General features: G+C 38.4%; 7 protein-coding genes and 1 pseudogene across 8 annotated transcripts; all 8 read right to left on the bottom strand.

Moving 5' to 3' along the window:
* Positions 1–404: 404 nt before the first annotated feature.
* On the bottom strand, positions 405–2,362 carry LOC110768856 (Ankyrin repeat family protein). 2 transcript variants are annotated; one of them, XM_021972720.2, is made up of 3 exons: positions 1,692–2,362; positions 831–1,337; positions 405–755 (listed from the first exon to the last, which is right to left on the bottom strand). In XM_021972720.2, the coding sequence occupies exons 1-3, from the start codon at positions 2,262–2,264 to the stop codon at positions 570–572; spliced, it is 1,266 nt and encodes a 421-aa protein (XP_021828412.2). In that variant the 5' UTR covers positions 2,265–2,362; the 3' UTR covers positions 405–569. The 2 variants fall into 2 exon arrangements, with proteins under 2 accessions (XP_021828412.2, XP_021828411.2); XM_021972719.2 differs by having other exon boundaries at positions 405–1,337; positions 1,692–2,361.
* Positions 2,363–2,578: 216 nt separating this feature from the next.
* Positions 2,579–5,909, bottom strand: LOC110768861 (Mitochondrial import inner membrane translocase subunit Tim17/Tim22/Tim23 family protein). Its single transcript, XM_021972724.2, has 8 exons — positions 5,427–5,909; positions 5,037–5,176; positions 4,828–4,927; positions 4,619–4,717; positions 4,134–4,481; positions 3,627–3,719; positions 3,303–3,509; positions 2,579–3,088 (listed from the first exon to the last, which is right to left on the bottom strand). Exons 1-8 carry the CDS (start codon positions 5,769–5,771, stop codon positions 2,828–2,830), a joined length of 1,593 nt encoding a protein of 530 aa, XP_021828416.2. The 5' UTR covers positions 5,772–5,909; the 3' UTR covers positions 2,579–2,827.
* Positions 5,910–6,204: 295 nt separating this feature from the next.
* Positions 6,205–8,118, bottom strand: LOC148297052 (receptor-like protein EIX2; annotated as a pseudogene).
* Positions 8,119–8,301: 183 nt separating this feature from the next.
* Positions 8,302–9,354, bottom strand: LOC110768860 (receptor-like protein EIX1). The gene has a single exon (XM_021972723.2). It carries the CDS (start codon positions 9,352–9,354, stop codon positions 8,302–8,304), a length of 1,053 nt encoding a protein of 350 aa, XP_021828415.2.
* A 757-nt stretch (positions 9,355–10,111) lies between these two features.
* On the bottom strand, positions 10,112–11,421 carry LOC148297051 (receptor-like protein EIX2). The gene has a single exon (XM_088247858.1). The coding sequence runs from the start codon at positions 11,419–11,421 to the stop codon at positions 10,282–10,284; it is 1,140 nt and encodes a 379-aa protein (XP_088103984.1). The 3' UTR covers positions 10,112–10,281.
* LOC110768852 (receptor-like protein EIX1) lies at positions 11,418–13,185 on the bottom strand. The gene has a single exon (XM_088247859.1). It carries the CDS (start codon positions 13,170–13,172, stop codon positions 11,418–11,420), a length of 1,755 nt encoding a protein of 584 aa, XP_088103985.1. The 5' UTR covers positions 13,173–13,185.
* A 3,431-nt stretch (positions 13,186–16,616) lies between these two features.
* LOC110768866 (light-harvesting complex-like protein 3 isotype 1, chloroplastic) lies at positions 16,617–18,056 on the bottom strand. The gene is made up of 3 exons (XM_021972729.2): positions 17,374–18,056; positions 17,063–17,200; positions 16,617–16,909 (listed from the first exon to the last, which is right to left on the bottom strand). The coding sequence occupies exons 1-3, from the start codon at positions 17,735–17,737 to the stop codon at positions 16,641–16,643; spliced, it is 771 nt and encodes a 256-aa protein (XP_021828421.2). The 5' UTR covers positions 17,738–18,056; the 3' UTR covers positions 16,617–16,640.
* Positions 18,057–18,244: 188 nt separating this feature from the next.
* Positions 18,245–21,372, bottom strand: LOC110768827 (glutamate dehydrogenase 2). Its single transcript, XM_021972685.2, has 8 exons — positions 20,961–21,372; positions 20,738–20,851; positions 19,711–20,007; positions 19,501–19,617; positions 19,168–19,418; positions 18,910–18,985; positions 18,737–18,823; positions 18,245–18,638 (listed from the first exon to the last, which is right to left on the bottom strand). The coding sequence occupies exons 1-8, from the start codon at positions 21,066–21,068 to the stop codon at positions 18,453–18,455; spliced, it is 1,236 nt and encodes a 411-aa protein (XP_021828377.1). The 5' UTR covers positions 21,069–21,372; the 3' UTR covers positions 18,245–18,452.
* Between the last annotated feature and the right edge of the window lie 591 nt (positions 21,373–21,963).

Genomic DNA, 21,963 nt, shown 5'->3' with positions numbered 1-21,963 from the left:
ATATATGCCTGCTTAGGTGAATGAGTTCTTCACTGGATGAAGAATAGCTTGTGACTCAAGATTCAAATGCATTGCTTAATCTATCAAGGTTAAAGAGTTCTTCACCAGATAAAACATAACCTGTGCCTTAAGGTACAAAACCTAGGATCAGACACGTAGCAGAGCAGTTGTCAGAACTCTAGTCATGTAAATTCTTAATCTATTGATGAGATAACTATAATCATTCAGGATGACCTTAGAATAATCTGAGTTGGAATTTTCTGTTTTCATATGGTGGAACATCTGAACTGCATCAGGGTCAACGCTTGGAAAGTAGAAGTAAATATTGAGAATGATATGTATCTTCTACAAGAAAACTACTGATCAAAGTTTGTTTATTTTTATCAGAGAATAGTGATAAGAGTCTTAGAACAAAGAAAAATAACATTTTACAAATAATTGCAGCGTTACAAGATGATACAATCGCCATCACAGGTCGTTGTTCATCGTTAATTGGTAATGACGGTGGAAAAAATGGTGTTCCAAGAGTTAAGTTTATCAGAAGACTAATTCATATGAAGCCTAAGCATTCAATTTGCTAGAAATTCTCTGAGCCTCATGAAAAAGTGCCTAGTCAATTTGGCAGCAACTGATACCAAACTAGGCAAAACTGATGTTAACACAATGATGAAGACCCTTGTGTTATCTGGTGCAATGCTCATCATTGCAGTGTTGTAGGTGCCGTACATTGCAAGGATGCAGATTTGAAGCTCCAACTGCAGAGGGAAATTACTAGTGAGGACGTTGATCATGTAAAGGGAAACCGAAAACCCGATTGAGTTGAAAGATACCAAGACGACAAATGCAACTGCATTATAAGAACCCAAGATGGACTTCCCTGCTAACTGTGCTGGTTCAGCACTGCCAGTCCCATTCTTGGTCAAGCCAGCATTGTCCTGCCAAACACCATTTGGAGGGCTGAGCCCAACTTGGAAGGTTGCTGTGGCTACCAGTACTGCCACGACTAGCAGCGCGGTACGCGCATCGCTAGGAGAGTCTCTGCCCTTTTTGAACTTGAAGTATTCCATCAAGTTATTTGACTGCTGCAGTTGAGGGGTCTCTGATGCCATGGGGCAATGTGAGAGGGTATGAGAGTCAAATGAAGGAACAGCAGAACGGGCTATGTCTTGTGCTCTTGAACTTCCAGCACGGCAAAGGGTCTCATGGATTTCCCCATCACCGGCTTCACTTGGGAAGATTAGCAGCAGATCAAGAGGTGTGAGACCGCTCTGGTTTACATTGTTTATTTCCAACGCACCTGGTGTTGTTCCATTTATGCCAACTAACCATTCCACCACCTGTGAAATTTCTACTTCATTAGATTTTTTTTCTTAAGATTTTGAATTTTGCCTGTAATCTGTAAGATTGACTAATAATTTGGGCATTTGCAGTATCAAACAAGTTCTACTCCACCTTTTATCTTTGTTTCCTTTGAAATAAGTTGATAAGTCGCCTCTTTCTAGGTTGGATTGTGATCAAAATTTATGAAACAACTTGTATACCTTAGTAAAAATAATAAAGTCAACATTAACTTTCAGGGGGGCAAAGCTCACACGCAAGCACTCCATGGTTAATCATTCATCTTGAATGCCTGCACTCTGTTTCAGAGGGAAGGTCGGTTCGTAATGGAAACCTAAATTATTGTACTTTACCTGGTGTTGTTTCTTCCAAGTTGCTAGGTGAAGAGCTGTGTTGCCATGCTTATCGTTCATATTCAGGACGTTCACCTTCCTCAGTTGTATGGCCAATTCCACCACAACTTTAATTGCTTCAAACTGGCTGTTCTTAACAGCAAGGTGCAAGGCAGTCTCCCCTTGTATGGTCACATCTTCAACACTTTCAGGACAAGCCAAAACCATTTCTCCAACAACATCTACCCTTCCTCTGGCAGCTGCATAATGAAGAGGAGTCCACTGATCTCTTCCATTTAGCCGGCACAGTATCGGGTCAACTTTCAGCAGCTCCCTTACAATCTCAAAATACCCATTGGCGGATGAGATGTGCATGGGGCTAAAACCCTCCTGGTTGAGTTCTTTCACAAAAGCTGGTTTCAACCTCACAATCTCCTTAACAAAGTCAACATGGCCGGCAATCGAAGCAACGTGTAAGGGGTTCTCTGTGGAAGCTAGCGCAAGGCTATGGAGTAGAAGTGGATTCTCTGCAAGCAGTTCGTGCAAGAGTTGAACATCTCCTGTATGAGATGCCTCAAACAGTCTTATATCCATTCTTGTGGGTTCTCTTAAGCTCGATGTAGTGAGTTCTTCCCGAGACAATAACCAAGGTATGCACTTTCATAGATACAAATCCTTGGATCAGAGTAGACACGTAGCAGGGCCATTGAATTGAATAAATAATATGGGTTAGAATTTCCTTGTATAATCATTAATTTATTGATGATCAAAACTAAAATAGTTCAGGTGGACCGTTGAAATAATTTGGGTTAGAATTCCCTGTTGCGTGTATCCTACAATATTGGTGTCTTCTCAACAGGGTCAAAGGTTAGAAATTGGAAACAAAAATTGGAATGGTATATATCTGCTATAAAAAAAATTGGCAACTGCCTTCCATTGTAGTTCTTGTCTTCAAAATCAAGTACATCAATGCACAACTTCAACTTTATACAAAAAACCATACAGAAAATGAGACAAAAAATGAAATACTTGCTTTTTTTTTTCCTTTGTAAAGCTAACAAGAGAAAATTTTAACATTGTCGAGTCCCAATACATATTATTTATTGAAACTCCCAGGAAAAAAAAATTGGGAGCAGGAGAGTCTCCACCTCAACCCTTCACAGCCCCGGTATTGATTCAAGATTATACTTCTCGGAAGGTGATTCAGTACGACGACTATCTAAGGGCTTCGGCTTCTTCATGGCATCAAGACTCTGCAAATATGTGTAGGAGGAACTCCTATTGGACGCAGAGAGAGGGTTGCTTATTCTGCTAGCAAGGAACCGACGGATCAGACCCCTGAGAAATGGAGCCATAGTGTCTGGCTCATGTTCCAAGTAGTACATGATTCCTCCCATAGATAAACAAAACAAAAACACCTGTAACCATTCAAAAAAGAATTACCTACTTTCAGTTATCTTTCCTCCCAGTATAAAGCAATTACTTTTTTAATCAAAATTCAACAAGAAAGAAAAAAGAAGTAAATATCAAAACTTAAATTTTGATCCAAGGGTTAGTGAAATAACATCTCTTTCTCACCGGTGAGTAGAAGATCAAAGTTGAGGGATAAGTGGCATGGTAATAAAATAGTACCTCAGCATTTTTAATATCTGGAAGCAGGTGGCGATTTACTAAGATATACCACAAAGAATCTCCTGCTCGCGGAAGAACATAAAGAGCAAGTTCACCACGTCTAGCCTTTTTCTCCAGTAAAACAGAAAGAGCAGATATTCCACCAGCAATCCAATATAGAAGCTTGTGGTCTTTTGATGCAACTTTTCTATGCAAACATATGACACCCTAGCACCAAAAGAGAAACATTAAAATGTAGCCATGAAGATTATACAGGTAGGGAAAAGTACAAAACAAGAAAAAAAAAAAAAAAAAAAAAAAAAAAAAAAAAGGAAAAAAAGCTACCTGAAAGATCCCAACGAAAGCAGACAAAAATGTTGTTGAGCGAACAGCATCTTTAAGAGCAACCAAAAAGGTACGAGCAGGGGCCTCCATGAACTAAAGGGCATAAAGTTGAAAAATTAATATAAAGAGACTTCTTAAAAACAAAAAAGAAAAGAAAACCGAGGAAGCATACATTCAGCTCCCTAACTATCCTCTTTTGTTTACAACAATCTCCAGATTAACAAAAATTCTCACTCCTAAAAACAAGTAAAAAGGCTTGGCAATCAACATAATACAAACATCAGCAATGAAAAGAAATCATGACTAAAGAGTGCAATCCAGGAGAAACATTTAGTAGATTATATCCATTGCACAAATATAAGAAAAAGATATTGTGCATGCATGGCAATAAATCCAATATCATGGTCAAATGCAACTAATAGGTAATTGCAGCATCTCAGACAGTCATTGTTAAAGAAGCAAAATCATATAGAAAAATGAAATAAATAACAAGTTCGAAAAATTTACCTTCTGCAGGCGGAGAACAACGAATGGTACAAATGTCAAAGAGAAGTAAAGTGGAAACGTTTTCCTAAAGGTAGCTGATGTTGCAATTGCATTGTGAGCTAAACAAGAATTTGTGTCTGGATGAATAACAGAACAAGGAAATATGGATGGATACTCTTCCAACTTTATAGAGTCAGATTTCGTTCTCTCAGACAAATAATCAGATAGTGAGGCAATATCCACAGGGTAACCTCTACAACATTCCCTTATAGCCTTGTACACAGGCTGTGCAACTGGCCCAGTTTTCTGGATAAATTCTTGATAAGATTTTGGCAAGCTCTCAGGACGCATTACAAAAGCATACATAACCTGAAACATAATTTTAAAATAATTACAATCTTGGACAGCATGTGAGAGAGAGAGAGAGAGAGAGAGAGAGAGAGAGAGAAGGATGTGGCAAACATGACAGACTACAATCTCAACAAAAAAACAGAGACTAATGTTACCTGTGCACATGCAATTGAAAAAAGTAGAGAATCCCCATGCCTCCAATGGCTTCCCCAAAAGTGAAACTTGTTCTTAGACTTCGCAGAATTATAAGCACACTGATGACGGAAAAGAAATGTCAAAAGATAGGAAAGAACAACAAAAACCTCAATTCACATACTTTTGAAAAACTACTATAGAGATACAATCACAATATACATTAATTTACCTGGGCTAGCCTGGCCAATAAGTACATAGAAAGTGTGCGCCTTCGGTTTGAGTCATTTAACGCTAAAATAGACAAACCAGCAACTGAACCTGCTAAAATTCTGCTCCATCATCCCCTTAAACAAAGTCATACATAAGGAATAACAGTTTCAAAACATTTCAATGCATATATGCAGAAACACATACACAGACATAAAGAAGAAAACTCACGCATTCAATGGTGTCTCTTTCTTTCTCCACTTTCTCAACAAGCATCTAAGAGCATGATAAGAACCACTAAAGCCACCAAAAAATAAACCGATTCGGCATGCTTCTTCTCTTACAATGAGATCTTTTTCTGAGACTAGTTGCTGTAGTAAAACAAAAAAGAAACAAAAATCAATCATTTACCATTTCAACAACCTATAGACTATAGGCATTCCAAAAGCATACAATTTCAATCCTTCACAAGTATCCTATCTGAAATTTGCAAGAGAAATCCACATTCACTGTCGCTAATTGAACAATTTGGACCCAATCTTATCACTGTTCACCTCCAAGAGGAAGGAACACAATCGGGTACGAAAATGCAGAGTAATTACAAAAACTGCCAATCCATACCTTGAGATCGAGGAGCGAAGAGTACGACTGTCTGCGGGCGAGCTTGAAAGCGCGAAGAAGGATGCCAATTCCGACTCGTACGCCATACGACAAGAGAAAGCTCTGGCAGAGATTGCCAATGGCGTGGGCGATACACGACTCGTCGCTGGCGTGGTCGCAAGGCGGGAGGTGCTGGGGCCCACGAGCTGCGGCGGAGCGCTGGCGGCGCTGGAGCTCCTCGATGGCATCGCGGAGGCGGTCCTCGGCCTCTCGGAGGCGGCGGTCGGCGTCGGAGCTGTCTAAGGGAGGCGGAGAGGGGGGAGAGGATGGGGTTTTGGAGAGAGACGACGACGACGACGACGACATTGTGGTTGTGGTTGGGGAGAGGAGAGTTTGGGTTTAGGGTTTGGCATCTGCGAAGAAGCAGACGCTGCAATGGAGGGAGAAGGATCGCTGGGCTTGGATTGGAGACTGTCTGTATGCCTTTTTATTTTACTGTTATAATTTATGATGATGTCATTAAATGGTTTCATGTTGGTATTAGCAAAGAAACTCATAAAGTCGCAAAAGGATGTTATCCGAACCGTCATGGCGGGTTTTATTGATGTCATTTGTATCTTTTCCCTCCCCAAAGTCCTAGACTCCTAGTATAACGGATTTTTGGGCACTTCAAATGAAAGGAATATTTCCCTAAAGTCCTAAATAATTATTTTTTTCTTTTCAATTTTATGAGGGTCAAAAGAAAAAAAATTTACAAAACCAAACAAAAGGATAACATTTGGAACAAAAGAATAGTTATTCAACAAATTACACCATAAATCTTTTGTACTATCCTATTTAAGAATCTTACAAAAACAATGCTCCATGGCATGTTAGCGAGCAAGAAACTAAGGAAACTCCAAAAACCAAACATGAATCCTAATCCCAAGCTCAGATAGAACCACTTGTCTTCAACCATATTGTATCCTCTGTCCTGCTCAACTGCTGCCGGTCTTGCCCTTTTCGCACCGCACTTCTCTTCAAGCGGAGGACCACAAAGTTTGTTACCAACAAAGCTAGACTCATTAAGGCTTTGAAGCTGAGTGCTTTCTGGAATCCGTCCTGTCAAGTTGTTGTGGGACTAGTTTAAGTGACTTAGAAATGTCAAACTCGTCATGCTTTGAGGAATTTCACCATCAAGTTGGTTCATGGAAAAGTCAAGAGATTCTACTCGTGTCATGTTTCCAATGTTTGAAGGAATTCTTCCAGTCAAAAGATTTTCTGATAAATTCAGTGTTTGCAGACGGAGGAGGCTGGTCAGTTCCTCAGGGATGTCTCCGGATATAATGTTGTTGGAAAGATCTATGCTAGTTACCAATCCAAGAATTTCTCTGTATTCGACTTCTCTCCCTTTGGTCACCAAGATTGCTTCAACTATGTACCTCCCATAAGAATAAATGTCGTACAACAAAATATTCGGACTGTTTGATTTCGACAATGTGGTCATGGCACTAAATTTGTGGAAGCATCTTGGTATTGTTCCTGAAAGATTGTTATCTGTGAGGTCCAAGATTTGGAGGTTTATGAGATTACAGAGTTCAGAAGGAATGCTGCCTTGAAGCTTATTTGAACGAAAGTTCAGAACTAGCAAATCTGAAAGGCTCCCTATCCACATTGGTAAGCTTCCGACAAACTTGTTTCCACCAAGGTCAACAACTGACAACTTGGTGCAGTTCTGTAGGGATGAAGGTAATTCTCCGGACAGGTGATTATTTCGCAACTGCAACGATTTGAGGTTTACTAAGTATCCCATGGAGTGTGGAATGTTCCCAATTAAATGGTTGCCTTCGAAGTTTACAACTGCCAAGTTTTGCCAATTCATCCAGCATTCAGGAATTTTTCCAGTGAGAAGATTTTTCCCTAGATGAAGAAGAAAGAGTTGTTTTGGTTCGTGCATCTTATCACAGAAGAAGCGGGAGACAGATCCTGAAAAGGATGAATTGGAAAGATCTAGCATGTGAACTGTGGAGGAAATCAAAGGTAATGAACCATTGAACTGGTTAGAACCTAGGTCAATTACCAGTGAAGGGCCAACAACCATATCTTGAACCTCTCCACACAATTGATTGTGTGAGATATTCAAATAAACTAATTGGGAAGATAAGTTCCAAAACCAAGTCGGTACGATACCTGAAACTCCTGTATTCGGCAGGCTTAGAGTCCATAACAGAGCTTGTCCTTGAAGCCAGTTAGGCAATTCAGGCCCCAAATGCCAAGAATCTAGGTACAACTGTTGGAGTTGAAAAGGAGGAAGCCAACTTCGACTAGTATTCAGTGTCATTGAGTTTCCTTTGGCACTGAACTCCTCCAATCTTGTAAGATAAGTAAAATGAACTTCAGACACCACACCTTCTAATGAATTGTAAGATATATCCAAATTTGTAAGCGTTTTGAGCTGACCAATAGTTTCTGGAAGAGTTCCATTGAATTGATTGTCAGAGATGTCTAAGTATACTAAGAATGACAAATTTCCAAGGGACACTGGAATGGGACCTGATATTGAATTACCAGAAAGATCAAGGTAGCTTAAGTTTTTAAAATCTCTAATCTTCTCTGTTAAATGACCAGAAAGATTGCAATACCTCAGCGACAAAGACTTTATTCGATCTGAAGGACACACACTGGACAAGCTTTCAATGATTTCCGATGCCTTTCCAACTGTGAAGTTGTTCATTGACAGATCAAGATCTACCAACTTACATAGCTTTACCAATGACTTTGAGATCTTCCCTTCGAACTGATTATCATTCAAGCGAAGAGTAACAATGGATGTCAAGTTTCCAATGGAGCTCAAAATTTCACCCTGCAAGTGATTGCCAGAAAGAATTAAGGACTCAAGATTGCTAAAACTGTACAATCATTTAGGTATGGTAGAAGTGAAGAGGTTCGTCTCGAGATTAAGAACTTTAAGGCCAGTCATATTTGCAATTCCATCTGGAATTGTCCCTCCAAGATAATTGTATCCTAGATTCAAAGAAGTAAGGTATTTGTGGTTAAACAGCCACGTAGGTATTGGAAGACTAAGATTGTTCCATGAGAAATCAATTTCCCTGAGAGATGTGATATTTTGTGGATTACTTGGGATTGGACCTTGGAAACCACAGTTATTGAGGGAAAGAGAAACTAGATTTCTAAGACTGAATACCCATTTAGGCATCGAAGAAGTAAATACGTTAGCGGAAAGGTCAAGGATGGCAAGTGAATTGAAATTGATCGAAGGTAGAGTGGGAATGTGATATAGTCCACAACCAAACAAATGTAACTCTTTCAAAGAGGGGAGCACGTTTGTGACTTGCAACCAATCAGATGCTTTGCTAAGATCTGCAGAACTCATGTCCAGATGTTCCAAATGAGAGAGACCAGAAACCCATTGAAGGTTATCAACCTTCAGGTTGTAATCACCAAGACAGAGGTAGCGTAGACTGGTGAGATTTCCCAGCTGATGAGGAATTATTCCTTCAAACCCTGCTTTTGAGAGGTTAAGATATCTTAAACTTATAAGAGAACCAAAGAAGTTAGGAATCTGTATTCCTTGAAAGTCATTGTTGCTTAAGTCCAAGTAGTTCAGATGCTTTAGACTGAGCAAAGAACGACTTACCTTACCACCCAAGGAAGAGTTGGAGTTCAATAAGGAGTTGGAATTACCGAGGTGGAGCTCGAGTACGTGACCCGTTAAGTTATCACAGACAACTCCAGTCCAATTGCAACAGTTGGAATCTTCTTCACCAACCCATGATGAAAGCCGATTTGCAGGGTCTTTAAGATGTTGCTTGAAAGTCAGAAGTGCTTGTTTTTCACCTTCTTTGCAAGGGCCAGCCAGAATTCCATTGCATAAACCAATACTGACTGTAATGGTTGCAATAGTTAGAAACCTAATCAGAAGTAAAACAGCTCTCATGGTCCCCTCCATAAAGCTTAGTTATATGATGTACGTTACTTATGTGTATGAACAATGAGCCATCCAGAGTAGTGCTATATATACTAGCTGAGGAGGGTTAACGCAGGTTAACGGCAGAGACTTTTTCTAAATCCATCCCCATCAAATTAATTACAGTCAGACTTGTTGAATCTTTGACAATGTTAAAAGGTTGGGGAAGAGGAAATTTTGGGTTAATGAATATGAAAATTTGACCAGCAGTGGAGTTCAAAACAGTGCTTTCTAGACCAAATGTGAGGAAAATGGCCAGTCCATTTTGTTTTGCTCTTGCCAGAGCCACAGCCACGACAACTAAAATCAAATCTTGAAAATTCAAACAGAATAGTAATCAAAAGCTTTGATTTTTCTAGCTTGCATTGCATCTCCACCAAATCAAAATCCATAGATGAAATTGGAACCGATAAATTGCTTTGACTCTGTCCTTGAGTCTCCCCCGCAATTAGAAGAAAGCGAAGTCTTTTCTTGCATGCACATGTCGAAATCCTCATTACTGACAACGGCAGGGTATGGTGGAAAATCTTCTTCTTTCATCATATCAGGGTGATTAGTCTATAAATCCAAACCCAAACATCTAATTTCTACTTTACACTGATATGATGAAACTAATTAGCTTGAATAGTGGGACAAAAAAAAGGCTTCTTTTTTGACATTGCGAAACAAGAAATTCCAGTTTCTTGTTGTTCAGAGGAAAATGAAATTTAGAAGAGAAAGAAAAGGAATTTCACATCGTAAGAATATGTAGCCATTTGATTTGATGTGTGTGAGACAACAAGAATAGCTTTTATGGTGTAGGTGAAGGTGATACAACGATATTCTTCATAAGATAACAGAAAAGACCTTAACAACCTCAGTGCATATTTAGACTTGTTTATAAAGCAAGTCTTATTGCAATGTACAAAACTAGCTAATAAATTTAACAATTACAGCATGAAGTTTAAATACAATGTTATTGAGGAATTGAGAAAGAAGAATGCTCCATGGCATATTCACCAGTAAAGAACCTAGTACACTCCAAAACCCCAACGCGAATCCTATTCCCAAGCTGAGGTAGAACCACTTGTCTTCAAGTAAATGGTATCCTCTGTCTTGCTCAAGTGTTGGTGGAATCATCCTATTTGCAGTACCGCAATCGTCGTTGAGTGGAGGTCCGCAAAGATGATTGCCAATAAAGCTAGACTGATCAAGGCTCTGCAGCTGAGTGCTTTTTGGAATCTGTCCAGTGAAATTGTTGTAGGACAGGTTTAAATGACTCAGAAATGTCAAACTCCTCATGCCTTGAGGAATTTCACCATCAAGTTGGTTCATTGACAAATCCACAGATTCTAACCATTTCATGTTACTAATCTTTGAAGGAATGCTTCCGGTCAAAAGATTTTTCGATAAATTCAATGATCGCAAGCCGAGGAGGCTGGCCAGTTCTTCTGGGATCTCCCCAGATATGATGTTGTCTGAAAGGTCTATGCTTATTACCAATCTAAGCATTTTGAAATAATACTCCATTTCTCTCCCTTTAGTCACCAACATCACATTATCCATAACATATTCGGCTATTGAAATGGGCGTGTTTGATATTGTCAAGGCGGCCATTGCACTAAAATTGTGGAAGCATCTTGGAATTGTTCCTGAGAGGGAATTATTTGCCAGGTCCATGATTAGGAGATTTTTCAGATAACAAAGTTCATGAGGAATGTCTCCTTGAAGCTCATTTGAACGAATGTTAAGAACCTTCAAATTTGAAAGGCTTTTCCCCATCCATATTGGCAGGCTTCCAACAAGCTTATTTTTTCCAAGATCAACAACTAATAAACTCGTGCAGTTTTGCATGGACAAAGGTAATTCTCCAGACAGCTGATTATCATGCAACTGTAATGATGTCAACTTGTGTAGGAATCCTATGGAGGTTGGAACATTCCCAGTTAAATTGTTGCCTTTTAAGTTTAAGACGACCAAGTTTTTCCAATTCATCCAACAATTAGGAATGTTTCCGCTGAGAAGATTTTCCCCAAGATAAAGAGAATAAAGTTCTTTTGGTTCACTCATCCTATCACAAAAGAAGTGGAAGATAGATCCAGAAAATGATGAATTCGAAAAAGATCTAGTGTACCTACTGTGGAGGAAACCAAAGGTAACGAACCGGTGAATTGGTTAGAACTTAGGTCAATTGATGACCGAAGCCTGCCACCTATGTTTTGAATCTCCCCATACAGTTGGTTGTGAGAGAGATTTAGAGACAACAACTGGGAAGATATGTTCGAAAACCAAGTCGGGATGGTATCTGAAATTCCTGTATTTGGTAGACTTAGAACCACCAATTGTGTTTGCTTCCGAAGCCACATTGGAAAGTCTGGCCCTAGGTGCCAATACTCCAACCATAGGCGCTGAAGTTGAAAAGGAGGAAGCCAGTCTCGACTAGTTTTGAGAGTCAATGAGTTTCCTCTTGCAATGAAATGTTCCAATTTTGTGAGGTTAGTAAAATGAACCTCAGACACTACACCTTCAAATGAATTATAAGATATGTCCAAAAAGGTAAGCATTTTGAGTTGACCAATACTTTGTGGGAGAGTTCCATTAAACTGGTTGTCAGGAATGGTCAATTCCATTAAGTATGATAGGTCTCCTAAGGACTCTGGGATAGGACCTGATATTGAATTAGCAGAGAGATGAAGGCGCCTTAAATTTTTAAAATCTCCTAGATGCTCCGTTAAATGGCCTGAAAGATTATTGTACCCTAATAGCAATGACTCAATACGATCTGAACTACACAAAGACAGACTCTCCAAGATTTCTGATACATTTCCAATGAAATTGTTGCTTGACATATCAAGATCCACCAACTTACAAAGATTTTCCAACGAAAGATCATTTTCTGTGAGAGAAGAAGAAGAAGTGATATTTTGTTGACGACTAGGAATTGAACCTTGGAAACCACAAGCTCTGAGATGAAGAGAAACTAGATTTTTAAGACTAAAAACCCACCTAGGCACCAAAGTATTAAATTTATTCTCAGAAAGATCAAGGGTGGAAAGTGAAGTAAAATTTATGGTAGCTAGACCTAGAGAGGGAATGTGATGAAGTCTACAACTGATCATACGTAACTCTACCAAAGAGGGGAGCATGTTTGTCAACTGCAACCAATCAGAGGCTTTGCTAAGATCAACATAACTCATGTCTAGGTGTGTCAAGTGAGAGAGACCAGAAATCCATTGAAGATTCTCAACCTTCAACTTCCTTTGACGGAGACCGAGATAATGCAGATTTGAGAGATTTCCCAGTTGAGGAGGAATTATCCCTTGGAACCCTGCTTCTGAGAGGTTAAGATATCTTAAACTTTTAAGAGAACCTAAGAAGCTAGGAAACGGTGTACCTTGAAATTTATTGTAACTTAAGTCCAAGTAGTTGAGATGACTTAAATTGAGCAAAGAAGGATTTACCTTACCACCCAACCAAGTTGATTTATTGTTGAAATCTATCTGAGACTGAAGGTCGAGATGCGACCACGAGTTGGGATTACCAAGATGGAGCTCACTGATGCGACCGGTTAAGTTATGACAGACAACTCCAGTCCAATTGCAACAGTCTCCTTCACCAAACCATGACGAAAGCCGATTTGAAGGATCCTCAACATCTTGCTTGAACTTCAGAAGTGCTTGTTTTTCGCCTTCTTTGGAAGTGGCACCCAGATTTTCATTGCATAGACCAATACCAATTGTAATGGTTGCAATAGTTAAAAACCTGACAAGTAAAACAGCTTTCATTGTTCTCTCCATGTGTATGTATGAATAATGAGCCATGGACAATAAGCTATATACCAGGCCAGGAAGGGCATGTATTAATGTCTTGACTAAGTCAAAACAAAAGGAGAACCAAATTTTCTAAATCCATCTCCATCAGTGGCAGGCAGGCAGGGCTCTTCTAGAGGAAGAAGAAAAAAAAGAGGACACATTAAAAGCAGGGTGACTTTTTTTTTTGTATAAAACAAAGGCTTAATATCACAAAACGTCCCTAAGGTTTACGAAACTATCAGATTGCATCCTTCATTTTTTTTTTTTTGTCATTCGTGGTCCTCAAGGTTAGTATGTGTGTTCACAAATGGCCCCTGCCGTTAGGTTCCGTACTCCATTAGTTTGCTAACGTGGCATATATATCACAAAACATCCTAAGGTTCACACACCTATCACAAATGGTCCCTGCAAATTTTTTTGATTTTTTCATTTAAAATTCATAAATTTTTATTTTGATTTTGATTTTTAAAATTTTATGAATTTTAAATTATTTAAAAATATATATTATATTTTAAATATACGTGACACTATATTATTGGAGATGTAGGCTCCACATATATGCCATATCAACAAACTAATGGAGTTTTTTTTTAAAAAAATTTAAAAATGAAAAAACCAAGGATTTATGGTTCATAAATGGTCCTGAAGGTTAAAATCCTTCTATAAATGGTTTTTTCATTTTTAAATTTTATGATTTTTAAATTGTTTTTAAAAAACTCCATTAGTTTGTTGATGTGGCATATATGTGGTAAAGTCCGTTGTTCATGGGAGATTCTGCCGAAATTTAGGTAGAAATCTCGACCCTCTTTTTCTTTGTTTTAGGGGAAAAGGATGTTTAAAATTTGTAAGTGGGGCCGACATCAATTGGATGTCGGAAAAAATCACAAGATTCATCACGAATTCTGAGGAATTCAGGGCGGGTCTTGTCACACAATGCAATTAAGTGGGTGAGTATTGACTTGACTTAAGTAATTGAATAAATTTTGGAATTTTCGATTAGTTTGGATCACACTATATTGATCGACTTGATAGATGAAAGCAAGATGCATGATGAAGAGTATCCAAATCAAATAATCACTTTTTCTTTTTCCTTTTCTTTTTTCTTATTTCTTGGGTTTGAATAGGAAGTTGATTGAGTTGAGGAGTAATGGATGAGAAGACTCGTGGAAGTTTTGTAATGGAAGAATGGATGTGCGATAAGTAGACAAACTTATTTCTTGGGTTTGAATAGGAAGTTGATTGAGTTGAGGAGTAATGGATGAGAAGACTCGTGGAAATTTTGTAATGGAAGAATGGATGTGCGATAAGTAGACAAGGTTTTGATTGGGTCATCCAAAATTAAGAAAGAATCATGGAGGGGGCTATCATAGTGACTTTTGTGATTAGAATTTTCATAACAAAATATTTCATAACGTTAAGGATGTATGTTGACTTGACTTGTGTTAAGGCAATTAAGAGGACGAATGATATCATTACCTTAGGCCATCTCCAACTGTACGTGGAGGGCTAAACATAGCCCACCAATAAATTTTAGCACACATTTATAGTTTTTTAAGGAATAGTGCTGGGCTATATTTTGACGTCTCCAGTAGTACAACTATTCTTCCGGTTAATTGACCCTCTCCAACAATACTCGTATTATACACGTATGTATGTATTTTTTAATAATACTTCCGTTTTTCTTACACGTCTTAAACACTTGGTAAAATACACGTTTTTTTTAAAAGCAAACGTACAATACACATACATACGTATTTTTCATGCTTAATACATGTGTTTTTTTATAAAATTTTCATTAATGCACACAAAATTCACGTATTATATACATAATTTTTACATATTATTGAATAAAAATAATATATATTAAATTATTTAAATAAATTATGTTAAAATATTATATAGTGGCCGAACTTTTCAGTTTAGAGGGTTAAGTGAGAAAATTTTAGATTCAAGGTGTAAAGTGAGAAATTAAGACCCTTGTATAGCCGCTTGGCTATACTCTTTAAAAAAAAATTAAAAATAAAGATCGGCCGCCTTAGCACTATTAGATAAAGTTATACTAGGGTCTTAGTATAGCCGCACGGCTATACTGCGGTTTTTTAATTTTTTAAAAATTTATAATATAGCCGCGCGGCTATATTATTTAAAAATAAAAAATATAATCGGCCGCCTAGGTGCTAGGGGCTAGATGGGTCTTGTTTTTAATTTTAATTTTTTTTACTAAATAGTATAAGGGCTCGTTTGATACACCGTATTTTAATTTTTTTAACTGCACAGCTTGTCTTTCACTTTCTTTGCGAGCAAATCCCAGATTCCTATTGCACAAACCAATACTAATAGACTAATAGTTATGGTTAAAATAGTGCTTAGAAACCTGAACAGAAGGAAGACAGCTCTCATGGTTATCTTCATCCAGTTATATTGTGTAAAGTGCATGAACAATAACTTTTGAGTGGAAAATGTTGGGGCACTGACTTATATCATTATTTGATCTTTCTTTGGCCTACAAATCAACCCTTTTCTCTATCCAACATTTGAGGGGATAATTTTATTCGACACGTTATTTTGACTCTTGATCACAATTTTATATTTTTGCCATTTGTAATGAGATTCCCGTTCGGCTGCTGAGTCAGGACTGGCCCAAAATCGAATACCATGTCTTCATCAAACGAATACAAAAATAAAAAGAACCAATAGATGACATCGAATGGTGCAAAATTTGAATATAGAAAAAAGAACTTGTCTTAAATTTACCTTATCACGTCAAAAGTATTAGGGCAAAAACAGACCAAAAGAAAAGAAGAGAGAGTGAAATTGGATAACACAAAGAAAAACTGAGACTAGTGTCAAAAAATCTTACAATGTTGCATTATTTGGAGACAATCACATTCTAATTATGACCAGAAACACGCTTTCTAATTGCTCTTTGAGCTAATTGTATAATCGATCGCATAAGTTACTGAAACCATGCTTTGTCCTTTAATTTTTGTTCACAGAAAACTGATTGGATAAACGTGTGGCTTATTTGGTTCGAGTTGTACATTTGTGGCTGGTGTTGTCACCTTCCTATTTCCATCGGAGGGCCAGCATGTTTCGGACACCACCACTTGGACTTGGGGCGCCCCTGCTTTCTCCAATGCAGCATGTAATGCATCCACCATGGAGTCAAACAAGTTATCATAACTTAGACCACCGTATGTCACAACGACCGTCTCAAAAACGAACAATGCATAAGGCAGTGAAATGTCAATTGGGTCTCCAATGTTATAAGAGGGAAAAAAAATTAAGCAGAAAATTTGGGGATTGTAAATTTGAATGGTTTATGGATTGATCATTGACCAGCACTGGAGTTGAAAACAATGATTTTAGGTCAATCAAAATATTTAGATTATGTCATTGTAATTTAATACTAGAGCTTAACAAACCATTCTGTGGTCCAACTAGTAAGATAAATACAATTTCTTTTGGAAGGCAGGCTTAAATTTTCTTTCCAGTTTGATCTAAAGAGCCACTTGTTGCATTTTGATCTATCCACGAAGCTTGCCATTGCTTGTCATAGAAAGTAGCTTCATCAGCTAGCTTCTTTAGGTTCTCAAAATCTTGGGTTCGCCTGATGAATATTATGGCAATGACTGCCACAAAGAACCCTGCCTTGCATATGAAGTTGCCAGTTTGTCCTACAACACCAAGCCCTGTCAAAGCATCTACAACATATGCCATGAAGAACCCAACCATCGCCGCTCGACCTATATCCAAAATAGTTCATGTAGCAAAAGATACATAGTTCTAATTAGAACTAAGAAATATAATAATGCAATGCATGCAGCAAGAAATGCATGCATATTTCTAAGAACTAAGAAGTGCAAGTGTGTGTGAAGTGATCGATGATCGGAACCAACCATTGATCAGCTCAGCCTCCGGGAGATAGGATCTCATCATCCATGCCCACCATGGTATGATGGAGCTCCTAAACACAACCGGGTCGTCGTTGGTAGCTGATTCTGGGTGAAGCTCAAGAAACTTCCTCCTCTTTGCTTCTGTAGTGCCAAATTGCCAATACATATAAAATAAACAATTTTTTTAATGCAATGTATAAAAAAGTTAAAATAGGACACAAACATAGACCAATTAGCCTATATAAAACATGAATATTTCAATAGAAACACAACTTTTGTGATAAATCTGAGAAAGACCAATTAGAGCAGAGCACCTGCTAGAATGATGCCATCCCAGTCCAACTTGCCATCCTTGGAAAACATATTTAGATCCCATGTCCCTTTCTTCCACCGCTTGTCGTTGAACTTCACAACAGGCAATTCTGTACCCAAACCATGCTGTGATTTGTAGTCTGCAGCATCCTCTGCCTCAGGCCTATCGATGCGTAAAGCAGACTTCTCTTGCTTCTCTATGTTTAAACAATTTTGAGCTTTCACATCCAGCGCAACAACATGATGGGTGGCCTCTTTTGTCCCCAATGAGCGAGCAGCTGGTCTGGATTGGGGCTGTTGTTTCTTAGTGGCTTGATGTGAGCTGCAAACTGTTTGCAATGAAGCAGAAATGGCCAAGGAAGCCATGCCTTAAGGTAGCTCTCCTCCTTTGTTCTTGCTAGTTTGGTGCTTCAGTTTGTTGTTCTTTTCTTTTTATCAAAATGATCTTATAGATAGAAAGTAGGGAGGAAGCCCATGCTTGGGAATTTGAAAGCTTATCTTCCCTTCCTTATTTTTGTCAGTGAAGTTATGGGCAAACTCTTTAGTGTATCTGCTTTAACCATTTGCATTTTTTTAAAGAATTGGTAAAAATTGCTGGCAAGAAATTTAATATGCATTTTTCACTGAATCTTTATAGTTTAAATCACTCTAGACTTGGTGCAAACTATCTATAAAAACTTGGGTGGATAAATTCAGTTGGATTTTCTTTATATTTTATAAACAAGGGAGGCCAAAGGACAATCATTCTTTCAAAGCCAACAGTGAACCAGAAATTGTGGCCAAATTCACCTGACTAATTAACTTTAAGTCAAATGATAACAACACTAATACAAGGATAAGAATAGCAACCACCAAATTATCATTTCAGCCACATTGCAACAAGAAAATCATATTTTTCTTCATTAGTCACTTCCTCTAATCGATACAAAATCTGCCAAAAAATGCCACAATTAACTGCGGAAAAAGAGAACAGAGAATTTTGGAGGTTGCTAAGAATGGCTTCAAGCTGCCTCTTCAGCCCTCGGCTGTGACTGTGTATTGAAGAGATAAAGAAGAAAACCAACAGACTGACAGAAGCTCTTTATGCTTCCCAACCCCTTAAGACGGTGGCACGCGCAACCCGGTTTACACCCAATGTGAAGGCACCCATTCTGAGATTACACTCGTGGGTCTTGCACATGTTCTTGATGTTATGGAAGGCCCGAGTCATGTACCTTTGGAGCTCATTATTTACCTTCTCTTCGTCCCACATAAAACCTTGAATATTCTGTGACAAAATATAATCAAATTTCAGCATGTTAAATTATGTCCCTAATCAAACTCAGAAAAATCAATAGGAGATAAAGTTTTTCCTCTGTCAGTCACCTGAACCCACTCAAAATAGCTAACAGTCACACCACCAGCATTTGCATATATATCTGGGAGTATTATAACTCCTTTCTTGGATAGAATCTGCATCAATTAGAAATCATCCATCAGAATTGTAACTGTCTTTTTCTCCAACTTAAAATCTCAGAAGAAAGAATATGCAATAATACCTCATCTGCTTCTGGATCAGTAGGGTGATTTGCTGCCTCAACAATGAATTTGGCCTTCACAGATGAAGCATTTTCCCTTTACAGCAGAATGACGGATATAAGTAAAATAAGTGGAATTATATAAGTGCAATTAAAAAACTACCTCTTTTGTCGATGAAGGGAGGGAAAGAGAGAGGAGAAGGAAGAGAATTGATGATGCAAAACATAGGATAAGAAACACCAAGGAAAGCAGTGAGTTTGTTGGTAAAAGGGTTAAACCTGTTCAGAACTCCTCCTAAAGCAGAAGGGATGAGAACATCACATTCATGTACTAGCAGTTCATTAGGGTCCATGTTATCTCCACCACCGAAATTCAATAAACTCCCAGTGCTTTCCTTGTGCTTAATCAACTCTGTGATATCAATTCCATTTGGGTTCTTAATTGCGCCAGTGATGTCACTCACAGCAATAACCTTACCACCTCTCTCTTGTATAAGCCTTGCTGCCCAGGATCCCACATTTCCAAAACCCTATAAAAGTTCACCAAACAATCATTTTTGATATGATCACAAAACGTTTTTAACAAAGAAGACAATGTCAAATGGATTCTACCTGAATAACAAAAGTCAAATCTTTAACTGACTTCCCATATTCTGCAAGTAAAGCTTCCGTTCCAAAAACAACACCACGTCCAGTTGCAGCCTCCCTACCTAGTGATCCCCCAAGATCCTAAAAACACAAACACAAGAGACAACTTAGATAAGAATGAGAGAATTCTATATGTTACTCATGTGTCCCAATTTCACAGTGTTCAGTACTTACAATGGGCTTTCCAGTCACAACAGCTGGTGAGTGACCATGAAATTTGGAGTACTCATCCAAAATCCATGCCATTGTCTGAGCATTGGTGCCCATATCAGGTGCAGGAACATCAGTATGAGTTCCAATGAGATCATGGATTTTCTGAGTGAAGACACGAGTCAGACGCTCCAACTCACTTTTACTTAACTCCCTTGGGGTGCATCCAATTCCACCCTTCGCTCCACCATATGGAATGTCCGCCACAGCAGTCTTCCAGGTCATAAGTTGAGCCAGGGCATTTACTTCATCCGGATCAACCTTTAAAAACCAAATAAGAAAACTTTCAATATAGAATTCACAAAAAAGCATATACATTTCTCTAATTTATGCTGCTGGTTTCAAACTTTTTTAAAGCCCAGGCAGAGGTTCTATATGAAATCATCTCCTAGAAATGTGGACTGGACTAGAGAAATGTGAAACATTGCATATTGTTGGCACGAAACAGGGGGAATGATCTGGGATCTGGGTTCTCAGTTCTCATAAGAAAAGAAGAAAGGCTAAGTGACAAATAAACAAGCAAAATGACATTTGTTGAAAACATAACTACTTAAGGGACCTGTGGAAAGACAGAACCTTGAATGATTACTTTGCACATGAACTGTTTAGCCAAACCAATTAGCTGACTTTTGTAAGCCAAAACACAATACAGATACCCAAAAGCATAATTTATTGCTATTTGGTCTTACACTATATATTTCTTCATGTAAAATTTATTTATTTTTGCACATTATACCAATTCGATTAGTGACCAAAAGTTAGGACTCAAAGTTTATATCTTGAATTATTACTCTTCCCTCCTGACCTTTTTGTAAAGTATGATGATCTTTCAGCTTTATCTCAGAAAGCAATCAAATCATTGGATCCACAAAGAAAATCCAAAAACCCCCCAAAACCCAAATGACATTATGCAGAACACAAAATAAACAGATCATGAAAAAGAACAACGCAAAAGACAAAAACCTAACAGAAACAAAACGAAACACATCACCTCAGGATGATATCTGATCCCTCCCTTCATTGGTCCACGTGCATTATCATGTTGCACTCTGAATCCAACGTACGAAACCAAGCTTCCATCGTCCTTCGGAATTGTGCACTCCACCTTATCCACCACAACAGACAAAGTTCAACAATTTCTCGAGAAACAATCACAACTTATCAGATTATAATCAAACTTTAATCAAAAGACCAGAAAGAAACAGCAGATGAACCTTGATCTCTCTGAAAGGGATCAAGAGACTCTTCTCAATCTTAGCATCCAATCCAAGAATACGAGCAGCGTTGCGAAAATTGCGGCTTGTTGCGGCGAGGGCGTTCATGGCTTCCAACAAAACTCAAAAACAGAGACTACCAAGAAAAGAGAAAGTGATGGGAAAACTTTTCAAGATACCGAAGGAGAACTCCAAGCCAAAGGGAATCAAAATTGGATGGTGGCCAAAATAACGCAATGGGATTTGTGAGAAGGTGAAAATTGAAGACGACAAAGAGAGCTAAGCAAGCGGTGATGAAAAAAAGAGTGAAGTGGTTGGTTAGTATATATAGGGAAAGAGTGGTTGAAAATGAAGGTGCCAGCCAGCTACTGTTGGTGATGTTACGGATTTGCTTAGAGATTTTGGAGAAAGAAAGAAAGAGAGAGAGAGAGAGAGATGTGTGTAACCAAATTGTAGGGATAAGCTTGAGGAGCTCGGTCAATCACAGCACTAAGCTGATGTGTTACTATTGACCTTCAAGGGCATAATGGTAAATATATACAGTAGTCAAGCAAAGCCAGCTATTTAGATTCACCGTAGCAGAAATTAGGGGGGCAGATTTTCACGTGAAATTGATGCGCATGCATATAATGACCGTTGTTTCTATAAACAAATGAATTTTTTTTCTATTACAATTATTATATTTGGCATCCACGTAGTTTGGAAGAAGGCGTATCTGGGCAGTTCAACAATCGGAGGATGACGTGGCATCCCAATCCATCCCCTTCCTAACTTCCCTTGTAACACCTTACGTCACGACAACTCAGACTTAACTGGAGTCAGATGAGCAATCGCCAATCAGTATTATCCACGTGGCGTGGGAATTGACGTGGGCCAGGTTCCTAAGTTGGACCAACGCTTCGCCGCGTATTGGGGATGAGGTGGACAGATATGCTTTGAAAAGGAAGGTGAGGAGTTGAATAAAATAAAGAAGGCTATGGAAAATTAGAGCTGAGCTTGAGAG

The sequence above is a fragment of the Prunus avium genome, chromosome 2 (assembly GCF_965620075.1).
Source record: "Prunus avium chromosome 2, drPruAviu1.hap1.1, whole genome shotgun sequence".
Taxonomy (NCBI): domain Eukaryota; kingdom Viridiplantae; phylum Streptophyta; class Magnoliopsida; order Rosales; family Rosaceae; genus Prunus; species Prunus avium.
This window is presented reverse-complemented; position numbering and strand designations above follow the sequence as displayed.